General features: G+C 37.0%; 1 protein-coding gene and 1 pseudogene across 1 annotated transcript; both read right to left on the bottom strand.

The window, feature by feature from the left end:
• Positions 1-666: 666 nt before the first annotated feature.
• Positions 667-1,599, bottom strand: LOC110575791 (olfactory receptor 4C11). The gene has a single exon (XM_021684826.2). The coding sequence runs from the start codon at positions 1,597-1,599 to the stop codon at positions 667-669; it is 933 nt and encodes a 310-aa protein (XP_021540501.2).
• Positions 1,600-10,958: 9,359 nt separating this feature from the next.
• On the bottom strand, positions 10,959-11,138 carry LOC123326349 (annotated as a pseudogene).
• Between the last annotated feature and the right edge of the window lie 1,972 nt (positions 11,139-13,110).

The following is a 13,110-nucleotide window of genomic DNA, read 5'->3' as shown; positions in this document are numbered from 1 at the left end:
ATCTCTTTCACTCTTAGATTTGTAGAATTCTCCTACAACTCAATCATAAAAATTAGATGTATATCTCAAGGCCTTTGTAATACTACATTTAAAAAATCTGACACATAATGCCTTAGTTATGTTAATAATCAAAGGAATCAATAAGAAAAATTATTTAGATCAGTTTATATATAATTATATATATAGCCTTTTGGCCTTTGGTTCACTACTATGGAACTTTTTAAAGATAAACTAATGATATAATGAAAAGAATTTCTTGACACACAAGTTTAGATCCTTTGCTCTGAAAGTGTTCAAGAAAAAGCAGGATACCTTATTTGAAATGTGCTATAGAGAGAATTACAAGTCATAGGGAACAGGCTATACTTTATTTATAAATGCTCACTGTTTGAACAGTTGTGATTGTATACATATTGTACTTCTTATCAAACTGGAGTGTAGACTGAGATTGGGGTGTGTTTTATAATCAGCAATATCAGAATTGAGCTCTCAGGAAAAGAAAATACCAGGCTGGCATTATGAGGGAAACTACTAGTTTGATGGCAGAAGTACAGAAAAAAAGTAAGGAAATTAGCTGCATTATATTAGAGTGTGTTGTGCAAGTCAGGATATACACTATCATATTTGATATCTGTACAGATTAAGGAATCAGCCAAAGCCCTCCATTCATCTTTTGCTTTCTGTGGTAATTTTTATATGCCATAGCTTTCTCATGGCATTTTTCACTTCTGCATTTCTCAGTGTGTAGATGAGTGGGTTGAGAAAAGGGGTCCCAATAGTATAAAATACAGCCACCATCTTGTCCATGGGGAAAGTGGTTGGGGGGCGTGTATATATGAATATACATGGAACAAAGAATAAAACTACTACAATGATGTGAGAAGTACAAGTAGAGAGAGCTTTTTTCCTCCCTTCTGCACTGTGGTTTCGCAGGGAATGCAAGATGACAATGTATGAGATCATCAGAATCACAAAACTGCTTGAGCAAATGACCCCGCTGTTAGACACCAACAGTAGGTTGATCATGTATGTGTCCATGCAAGCAAGTTCCAGCAAGGGCTGCAAATCACAGCAGTAATGATCAATCAAATTTGGTCCACAGAAGGGCAACCTCAAAGCCAGGATAATCTGGGCTATAGAATGGATAAAAGACCCTATCCATGCAAGAACAATCAGGATTGTGCAGACCTGCTGCCTCATGATGGTTGGGTAACGTAGGGGCTTACAGATGGCCACATAGCGATCAGCAGCCATGAGGATGAGGACATAGATCTCCATGCAGCCTAAGAAATGTAGTGCAAAGACTTGAGTCATGCACTCATTATAAGTTATGATTCTTTTTGCAGAGAGTGAGTCCACAATTAGTCTGGGGGCTGTGGATGTTGAAAAGCAGGAATCAGCAAGAGACCAATAAAATAGGAAAAAGTACATGGGGCTCCCAAGTGTCCGGCTGAACTTGATGGTCACTATAATCAGTAAATTCCTTATCATGGTTCCCATATATAAAATGAAGAAGATTACAAATATCATTTTCTTTTTCATAGGATCTTGCATCAATCCTAATAGGATGAACTCAGTTACGCTGTTATTTTGCTGCATTATTTCAGGCAAAGTGGAGAAAGCGCAGGTTAGAAATAATTAATCTGCAAAGAAAGAAATATTATGAAATGAATACTCCATTTTGAGATCATATCCATATGCTTGATCATGGATATGCCACTTACCTGTGTGTAATCCCTTACCTTTCATGTTTTTTTCTTCTGAATAAAGTGGAAATCATAATATTTATTCATAATCTATTCACTTGATTGCTTATGGAAACAATCAAATATATCAATAATTAGAGTACCTGATTCTTCAGGCATAAAAAACATTCATTTAGGGGATTTGGATTGGGAGGGTATCTTTCTGAGCTGAATGTCTTTCTTTAGTTTATGGCAAGATCCTTTTAGGGTAGAATGTTGCCAAATGGAGAAAACTCATGCATGATTTACATAATGCCCTTTCACACCACTTGAAACTGGTAGTTCAGTTATAAAGTATCTTCTCGTAAATATTCTGAACATTCAAGGAATGATGTAGAACTTTTGATAGTGTTCCCCTTAATGTAACCTGAGAGAGAGAGTGAGAGAGAAAGAGAAGGGAGAAACAATATTTTAGCAGTGAGCTTTCCTCAATTAATCCAGTCCATCCTGAAATTTATTTTAATCTGTTAGTTTGACTGTTTATTTCCTGTTACTTTAACTCTCAATAATTTCTAGTTGTTTGTAGTTTTAAATTCAGCTTCTATCATAGAACTTTGTACTTTTTAAATTATACTATGTTATCCAAAGTTAAATTCTTTGCCTCATTCAGTGTTTTTTTAAAAGATTTTATTTATTTGACAGAGGGAGGACAAGCAGAGGGAGAGAGAGAAGCAGGGTCCCTGCTGAGCAAGGAGCCCGATGTGGGACTTGATCCCAGAACCCTGGGATCATGACCCAGGCCAAAGGCAGCCACTTAACCGACTGAGCCACCCAGGCGTCCTGCCTCATTCAGTGTTTTGATGGATCTTTCAGCTTATATTCTTAAAATAGAAGGAGAGATTGAGACTAAAATAAAGGATAAATTGAGAACATTTGGCATAAATAAAAACTTTCTTTCAAATTTCATGTTGTTTTAAGTATCAGGGGCTTAGAAAATGAGCTAAGGAAGCTCCAAATCATACCTGAAACTTTTCAGTGGAATTCCAGGGATCTAATGAAGGGGGGGGAAATCGGAGGGAGAAATGAACCATGAGAGACTATGGACTCTGAGAAACAAACAGGGTTTTAGAGGGGAGGGGGGATTGGTTAGCCCGGTGATGGGTATTAAGGAGGGCACGACTTCAGTAAGAAATGATAGAAACAAGAATTGAGGTAATATTAATTTATATATACCAAACATTGGAAAAATCCTTTTCTGTCCTCATCACATATATTTTCAAAATAGTAGCAGAATTAAATACATAAATGCCAAGTCATTTAAGTGTACTTACAACATACATTCTGGACAAATGCATAATTTTACCAATTATAAATGGATTTCAAAGATCAATCTTTGAAAACACAATGCATAGGGTGCTGAGTGGCTCAGTCTGTTTAAGCTTCCCACTCTTCATTTCCACCCATGTCATGATCTCAGGGTGGTGGGATTTAGCCCCATGCCAAGCTCTGCTCTAAGCATTTCACCTGCTTGGGATTTTTGTCTCTCCATCTTCCTTTGCCTCTACCCCTGCTCACACTCTCTCTCTTTCTCTATATAAATTTAAAAAAATATTTAAAAAAAAGTTGCAAATGAAAATTTGCAAAAGAAATGATATCAAAAGAAACTCTTCTTATGAAAAATGTGAGAAGATGGGGTGCCTGGGTGGCTCAGTCAGTTAAGCGTCTGCCTTCAGCTCAGGTTGTGATCTCAGGATCCTGGGATTGAGTCCCGCAGTTGGGCTCCCTGCTCAGCAGGGAGTCTGTTTCTCCCTCTGCCCCTCCCACCTGCTCGTGCTCTCTTGCTCTCTCGCTTGCTCTCTCTCTCTCAAATAAATAAAATCTTTAAAAAAAATAAAAATAAATAATGTGAGAAGAGAATTTTACTCATAGAAAAATACCTTCAAATTTAAATTCCAATTATAGGGGCACATGGTGGCTCAGTGAGTTAAGCGTTTGCCTTCGAATGGGGTCATGATCCCGGAGTCCAGGGATCAAGCCCCACGTTGTGGGGGGGGGGGTCGGTCTGCTTCTTCCTGTGACCTTCTCCCTTCTCGAGGTCTCTCTCTCACTCTCTGTCTCAAATAAAAAAAAAAACGATAAATTCCAATTATATATCTTTTCACCTATCAAAATAACAAAGTGACCTTTTTGATAAATGTATCTTAACAAACAGTGTTAAAAATGTGGGAAACAACTGATCCATACATTTTTCTTAGGAGATTAAGGCGGTAAAATCTCTCCGGGAGTAACTTCAACATTGATGATATTTCAACAGCACATAGAAACTGGTCTAGTGGTTCCATTTGCTACAAGTAATCTCACTCACAGGCACAAAGACAATCACAGCAGTCTTTTTCATGTTGGCAAAAGATAAAAGAAAGAACGTCTATGCCTATCAGAAAGGAAGGTAAATGAATCAGGGATGATATTTCATGCAAAAATCAATAAAAATGAAGTGGATATATATGAAATGGTTTCTAAAATATGTTGAAAAGTGATAGAGTTCAGGACTATGTGGAGGATGGTAATATTTTAATTAGCTGCAGAATAATATAATACATGCACACACACACACACACAAGGACTCATATCAATTAATTGTACTTAAGAGAGTACTGAGCATAATATTTGTGGCCTCAGGGTTGGGAAATTGCATTCTTGGAATCAAAGTTAGGTGGATGACTTATCTTTTAAAATATTCCCATTGGTAGTTGAAACTATGTCATAATTATGCTACATTAAAAATAAAGCTTTTAAAAACCTTCTCTTAGTAGATGGTTTGTTAATCACATTGACATATTACTGGTTCATAACAACTGTCATCTGACAGAGGCTGCAGGGACAGCAAGATTACCAGGGCCAGAATAAGATTTAAATGTTTGTGTAAGAGGGTGAGTTAGCTCTAGAGACAGTTCTGGACTCAAGGCTCTTTACCACATCATGCCCCATGCCCCAACACTGCCATTCACTACAGGTTCCCCTGCTCTCTTAAGAGTTTGCCAAATATGCTCTTTGTCCAACTCTTCAGCAAACTGCAACGAAAACGTGTTCATTGTTTCTAACAATGAAGTATTATGAAAAGATATCTACCATATCTATCCATCCATCTACCTATCAATCTATCATCTATCTAGCTATCTACCTGATAGATATATAGACTGAAACATTTGTACAGTTCACATAATAATAGATATAAGAGTGGCATACATTCGAACGAAGCAACATAAGGAAGGTAATTTTTATCTGTTCAGTGTTGAATTTAAGCATCTAGAAAAATGTACATATTTAATAATAAGTATTCATAGAGTGAATGAAAGTATTAAGAGAATTTACTATTGATACAATCCAATAGTGTTAGTCCCCTTCAATAGTTAGTTACCATAGAAAAGAGAAGCCTACTCCATCCCAAATAAAATCATCATCTCCATGGAGCATCCTGGAACACTGCAATAGATATAATTTATATTTGCTTATCTCTCCATCTGGAGCAGCTGTGCATTTCTTTTATTCTGTCTTCTCAATTTCAATTGTAATGTACTTCTAGAAAATTCCCTAATCTTTCTATACTTCCACAAATGCCTTTTATGTGTTAGATGCACACTGTGGCAATGATCAGATGAATTTTCTCTGAGTATTAAATAAAACTAAGTTAATCCCCAACACAAATCTTACCAGTTTTGATTGAGCTCATGCAAAGGTTAGGATGTTCAGTCGTCCTCTTTTCTTCTCAGTGTAATTCGGCTACTCTTTACTCAAATGAGAATTAAAAAAAAAAAGTGTTTCTAAAATTCTGTCTGATCTCCTTTGATGTCACTGAGGCTCAGGGTCTGGCCTGCATGCCAGAAGACAAAGTTGGTCCTGGATTCATCCCACATTTTCTGAAATCAACTCTCACATGGAATGTTTACTGGGAAATGCTTCTCTTTTGCCTTTCCTGCAGGAGTATTTAAACATGAATGATGCAAAATATAGGAGTCTGGGGAAGGTCATTCCCTAAAGTGTCCCTTCCCTTCTAATTAAGAAACATTAGCCAGGTATGAGAAAGAACTCAGTCTTCAATATGTATTATTAGATTATGGGGAAATGGTGATCTCTTCTTACAATTAAAGGTGTTTATTTGATGCATAAATGACATCTTTTGACTAAAATAAAAAGAAAGAAGAAAAAAAAAAAAAGAAAAACAGTGATTATTTAGTACTGATCTAGTGGCCAGGACATGGTTCCTAACACCATTATCAAAGAAAATGAATTAGGATTTCTCAAAGAAATGGCTGATTCCAAGTCTGAGGCAGGGAATGTACAAGACGAACTGGAACAACTTGTAATGCTCGAAGGTAAGGAAATGCTAATACACACACACAAACACACACACACACAAGTACACTCACACTGTGATGAGAATATGCCAAAGAGACTCAAGAGGCAACAAAAATAGCCCCCCAGTGCCAAAAGCTGGAAAAAAATTGAGCAAAAAATAAATGACACTGAATTGAAATATAACACATAGTTTAAAAAATCCACAAGTTTATAATGATATAACCATTTAAATAATTAATAAATAGGGCATTATAGACAAATCTCCCATAAAAAAAGAATTCCAAATTCTTTTGTAGATACTCTTCTCTCAAAGGGTTACAGGATAAGTCTCAATCTCTTATTTGTGGACCATACACAAGTGAGTTCCTTCCAAAAGGTTCACTGTGGAATGGGACAGGGTGGGGGGTGTGGGGAGTAAATTTACAGAGGAGGAATGTGGCAAAAACTACCTCAACCAGGTGATCAAGGTTAACATCAAGAGTGATGAATCACATTGAAAGTATGTACCCACTGGCATGATCTGATGCAAATGCTACTTTGCCTCTGTGATTTTTCTCCCAATAACACATAATCCCAGTCCGATCATGAGTAAAATATCAAACAAACCCCAAATGAAGGTTTTTATACAAAATGTCTGACTAGTTCTCTTCATAACTGTCAAGTTCATCAAAAACAAGAAAAGTTGAGCAGAATTATTGGGTGATGGGCACTGAGTAAACTATAGAATTGTTGAATCATTATTTTAGCCACTTGAAACTAACACTGTATGTTAATCAGACTTGAAATAAATAAATTAGAGAATATTCAGAGAAACTGTCAGTGTCTGGGGTGCTGAAGAAGACATGACAACTGAATGTAATGTGGTATGCTGGATGAGATTCTGGAGAAGAAAAATAGCATTAGTTAAAAAATGAAGTATGGATGTTAGTTAAAAATAATGCATTCACATCAAGTGAATTAGTTGTGACAAATATACCGTACTATGTACGATGGTAATAGGGGAAACTGAGCACAGAGAGTATGGGAGCTGTGTATAATTTCCACAGTTTCCCTGTAATTATAAACCTGTTACAAAATATAAAGTTTATTTCATTTAATACTTCATCAAAGTTTATCTATGTTGTAGCATGGGTCAGAAATTCCTTCATTTTTAATGCTGAATAATATTCCACTGTATGTGTACCACATTTTGTTTCTTCATATATTGATGGACACTTGGGTTGCTTACACATTTTGGCTATCATGACTAATGCTGATATGAACATGAGAGTACACATATCTCTTCCAGCCCCTACTTTCAATGCTTTTTCTATATACTTGGAAGTGAAAATTCTGGATCACTTGGTCTTTGTATTGTTAACTTTCTGAAGAATATCATACAGTCTTTCACAGTGGCTGCACCATTTTTATATTCTTATGAACAGTGTGCACATGTGTGTTTAGTGATGTTGGGTATTTTTTCATGTGTTCATTGCCCATTTGTATATATTTTTGTGAGAAATGTTTATTCAAGTGTTTTGTTGATATTGAGCTGCCTTGATATTGAATTCCATGAGTTGCCTTTTTCACTCTGTTGATTGTGGCCTTTGATGCATAGAAGTTTTTAACTTTGAGATAGTTCAATTTATTTATTTATTTCTTCTTTAGTCTCTGTTTTTGTTGTCATATTCAAGAAATTATTGCCCAAGGTAATGTCTTGAAGCTTTTCTTTTTCATTTATATTTTCTTCTAAACATTTTTAGTTTTAGCTCTTATACTTAGGTCTTTGATCCATTTTGAGTTTATTTTGTATATGGTGTAAGTTCGGGGTCTACCTTCATTTCTTTGCATATGAATCTCTAGTTTGCCCAAACTATTTGTTGAAAAAACTATCCTTTTCCTATTGGATGATCTTAGCACCCTTATAGAAAGTCAGGTGACCATATATGTGATGTTGCATTTCTGGGCTCTGCAGTCTATTTCATTTGTCTGTGTTTCTGTCTTAATGCCATTACCACACTGTTTTGATTGCTGTAACTTTATAATAAGTTTTAAAAGATGTGAGACCTACAACTTTTTCTTTCCAAGAAAGTTTTTTGACTACAGATCCCTTGAGATTCCATATGAATCTTTCAGCTGATTTTTCTATATCTGCAGAAATTGTCATTGGAGTTTTGATAAGGTTTGCATTAAATGTGTTTGTTTCAGATATTACTGACATCTAAACATTATTGAGTCTCCTGATCTATGAAAATGTGTTATCTTTCAGTGTACACACACACACACACACACAAAGTGATTTATTATGAAGAATTGGCTTTTGTGTATATGGAAGCTGGAAAGTGCAACATCTGCACAAGCAATGTCCCATTTTGAGTCTAAAACCGTAAACTGCTATAAACTGGTAAGAGCTGATGTCAGTTCAGATCCACAGGCAGGAGGCTACTGTAGAACCAGGAAGAGTTAATGTGTCAGTGTGCAAGCCGTCAGAAAGGAAGAGATAATGTTTGAAGGCACTCAGGAAGGAGATTTACCTCTTACGCAGGGCAGGTTATCCTTTTGTAATTTTCAGACCTTTATTTGGTTGGATGAGGACCCTACTTTAGTAAGAGCAATCTAATTTATTCAGTCTACCAATTCAAAAGTTAATATCATCCAGAAAAATCTCATAGTCACAACCCAAAACAATAGTCAAACAAATATTTGAGCACCCTGTGGCCTAGGCAAGTTAACACATAAAATTAATGAGTACAAGTCCATTTTTTATCCACTATCACCTATCCACATCTCCTGAAACCATACTTGATCCCCAAATAAAGACAACACAAGGTCATAATTCCACCTAACATCATACAACTATCTTGCATACAACTGAAAATGCACTAGAACTTCCAAAGGAAAGGAAGGTACATTTTGGGAGTGATTTTTACTTTCCCCTTGATATTCAGTAAATGAAATACTAGATGGAAAATGAAAATACTAAAATGCTATGACAGAAATTCAATATATCTTTAGTTTCATGATAAGGTAATAAGAAAGGGAAGAAAACAAAGATATTTTCTTTATATATATTTGCACACACAAATACATTCATAACATAAAGAGTAAATTCAATAATTATGGTCTTCATTTTTTGTACCATCATATGGTTAATTTATAATTACTTTCTTCTGTTACTCATTCTGTATTCAATGTGTCTTCAGCAAGACCCAAAGTTGGTCATGGTTCTTTAGCTGGTGAGGTGACACAGACCTTCATTCCTGAAGGGTCTGGGTCCTTAGTAGTTCTGGGTGGATGGCATTGTTGTAGTCTTCCTTTGACCTTAATCACAAAGAATGATGATACTAAGGGGGGGTCCAATGGGATCTCCTGTATTCTAGATATACTCTTCCTTACCTCCATTGTGGAGTAGTAGTCCAATTTCCCCTTGGTTGCCAAGATCTATCACCCCAACCAGCACAGCACCTTACTTCTTTGACTATAAATTCAAAGGCATGAGCAGCCCAAAGTGGTCAGTCAACAGTCTTAACACTCTGTTCAATGGAATCTTGTTGTGTCTCCTGCTGGAAGTTTTTCTTCCTTTGGAATGAAGACTTTGAAGCAAGAAGAGCATAATTAAATGGGAACAAGAAGCAAAAATTTCCGTAGTGGGTCACTAAGGGCAATAATTTGTGGTGCCTCTCCCATTTCTATCCTTTGATTACAGCACCTGGTTATTGGAGGAACACCAACATGTAATGCATGCTGATTCAGAGCGTATATGTCATTCCAGAGAACTGAAGACTCTTGCTCCAACCCTGGAAGGTATTGCTACCAAACTCCTACTATAACTAATTCTGCAAAAGGTCATTCCATGATTTTATTATGCCATTTCCTTCACAGGGTAGGAAATATAGTAAGACTAATGAATTCCATGAGCATGGGCCCATTGTGGCAGGTCATTTGCTGTGAGGTGAGATTGCTTTTCAGAAGCAATGCTGTGTGAAATGTTGTGATTGTGGATAAAAAATTCTCTAAGTCCATGGATGGTAGTTTTTGTAGAAGCAGTGCATGAAGGGAAGGCAAATCCTTATCCAAATAGTTTTGGTGGGTGGAAGTCCATGTTGTTGAGCTCATGTATAACCTTCATCCTTGCCACCATGACCATTTTGTTCATGGGCCCAATGGGTGATGACAGGAGTGGTTAGGATAAAGCTGACTGGTATGTACAAACTGGGTCATCCTATTCACTTAGTTATTAAAATCCTCATCTGCTGGTCACTCTTTGGTGAGCATTCACAAGGGACAAAAATATCTTCATGTATTTTTACTCATTCAGAAAGTTATGGAAACATGCCTCTTCCTCAGATTTTCTTGTTACCAATTTTCCAATAATTTTTTTTCAAGTCTCTGACCATTCAGCCAAACCACTGGCCAAACTCCTGAGTGACTATACATTGTACACCTGGTCATTTGTCCTTCCATGAAAGTGAACACCGGGTACATTGCTTAAAATTCTACCCATTGAGAGAATTTCCCTTCACCACTGAACTTCACAGATATTCCAGAATGGGGCTGCAGTGCTGCATCTAATTACTTTTGAGATGTACCCACATATCACTGCAGAATTTTATGTATACTATGTCCAAATCTTTACTTCTGTCAGTTGGTCATAGTGAACCTCCCACAAGACCTTCAGTGCAAGCTGGGAGAGGGAAGGCATCCTAGCAAAAGTGGGGGCCATGAGCATTTGTAAACTTCTTCATGTAACTTTTTCTTCAGTGTTTGCCTGGGTCAGATCTCATATACAGTAGTCCCTCCTTATTTGGGGGAAGAGATGTGTTTCAAGACCCTCAGTGGATGCCTGAAACTATGGATATTACTGAACCCTATATATACTATGCTATTTCTATACATACATACATATGATAAAGTTTTATTTATAAATTAGGCACAGTTAGAGATTAACAACAATTACAATAAAATAGAAAAAATACAACGATATACTGTAACAAAAGGTATCTGAATACGGTCTCTCTCTCTTTACCAAAATACCTGATTGTACCGTACTCATCCTTCTTCTGGTGATGATGTGAGATGATACTACACTTGATCTTAGCCAAAAGGCCGAGAAGCGATATGATGTGAGATGATAAAATGGTGTCATGATGAGATGAAATGAGGTGAGTGAAACAAGGTATTGTGATGTAGCATTAGGCTACTACTGACCTTCTGACAATATGTCAGAAGAAGGCTCATCTGTTTCTATACTTCAGGTAATTTTTTTTTTAAATGTCTAATCCTCTATTTATTAAATCTTCTATACTGAAGTTAATTTTTTTATCATGTTATGTTAATCACCATATATTACATCATTAGTTTTTGATGTAGTGTTCCATGATTCATTGTTTGTGTATAACACCCAGTGCTCCGTTCAATATGTGCCTCTTTAATACCCATCACTAGGCTAACCCATCCCCCCATCGCCCTCCCCTCTAGAACCCTGTTTGTTTCTCAGAGTCCATAGTCTCTCATGGTTCGTCTCCCACTCCGATTTCCCTCCCTTCATTTTTCCCTTCCTACTTCCTACTTCCTTCTTCTTCTTCTTTTTTTTTTTTTAACATATAATGTATTATTTGTTTCAGAGGTACAGTCTGTGATTCAACAGTCCTACACAATTCACAGCACACATCATAGCACATACCCTCCCCAATGTTTATCACCCAGACACCCCATCCCTCCACCCGCCCACCACTCCAGCAACCCTCAGTTTTATCCCTGAGATTAAGAATTCCTCATATCAGTGAGATCATATGATACATGTCTTTCTCTGATTGACTTATTTCGCTCAGCATAATACCCTCCAGTTCCATCCACGTCATTGCAAATGGCAAGCTCTCATTCCTTTTGATGGCTGCATAATATTCCATTGTATATATATACCACTTCTTCTTTATCCATTCATCTATCAATGGACATCCTGGCTCTTTCCATAGTTTGGCTATTGTGGACATTGCCACTATAAACATTGGGGTGCACGTATCCCTTTGGATCACTACATTTGTATCTTTGGGGTAAATACCCAGTAGTGCAATTGCTGGGTGATATGGTAACTCTATTTTCAACTTTTTGAAGAATCTCCATATTGTTTTCCAGAGTGGCTGCACCAGCTTCCATTCCCACCAACAGTGTAGTAGGGTTCCCCTTTCTCTGCATCCCCGCCAACATCTGTCATTTCCTGACTTGTTAATTTTAGCCATTCTGACTGGTGTGAGGTGGTGTCTCATTGAGGTTTTGTTTTGGATTTCTCCGATGCCGAGGGATGTTGGGCACTTTTTCATGTGTCTGTTGGCCATTTGGATGTCTTCTTTGGAAAAATGTCTGTTCATGTCTTCTGCCCATTTCTTGATTGGATCATTTGTTCTTTGGGTGTTGAGTTGGATAAGTTCTTTATAGATTTTGGATACTAGCCCTTTATCTGATATGTCATTTGCAAATATCTTCTCCCATTCTGTCGGTTGTCTTTTGGTTTTGTTGTGCTGTGCAAAAGGTTTTTATCTTGATGAAGTCCCAATAGTTCATTTTTGCTCTTGCTTCCCTTGCCTTTGGCGATGTTTCTAGGAAGAAGTTGCTGTGGCTGAGATCGAAGAGGTTGCTCCCTGTGTTCTCCTTTAGGATTTTGGTGGACTCCTGTCTCACATTTAGGTCTTTCCACTATTTTGAGTCTATTTTTGTGTGTGGTGTATGGAAATGGTCCAGTTTCATTCTTCTGCATGTGGCTGTCCAATTTTCCCAACACCATTTGTTGAAGAGACTGTCTTTTTTCCATTGGACATTCTTTCCTGCTTTGTTGAAGATGAGTTGACCATAGCATTGAGGGTCCATTTCTGGGCTCTCGATTCTGTTCCATTGATCTATGTGTCTGTTTCTGTGCCAGTACCGTACTGTCTTGATGATTACAGCTTTGTAATAGAGCTTGAAGCCCAGAATTGTGATCCACCAGTTTTGCTTTTCTTTTTCAACATTCCTCTGGCTGTTCAGGCTCTTTTCTGGTTCCATAAAATTTTAGGATTATTTGTTCCATTTCTTTGAAAAAAGTGGATGGTATTTT

This window comes from Neomonachus schauinslandi, chromosome 11, assembly GCF_002201575.2.
Source record: "Neomonachus schauinslandi chromosome 11, ASM220157v2, whole genome shotgun sequence".
NCBI classification, from domain to species: Eukaryota; Metazoa; Chordata; class Mammalia; order Carnivora; family Phocidae; genus Neomonachus; species Neomonachus schauinslandi.
Note: the sequence above shows the minus strand (reverse complement) of the source record. Positions and strands in the feature narration are given on the sequence as shown.

What these genes read in the sequence shown, in the direction of transcription:
- LOC110575791 (XM_021684826.2), bottom strand. Translation starts at nt 1,599, where the DNA reads ATGCAGCAAAATAACAGCGTAACTGAGTTCATCCTATTAGGATTGATG.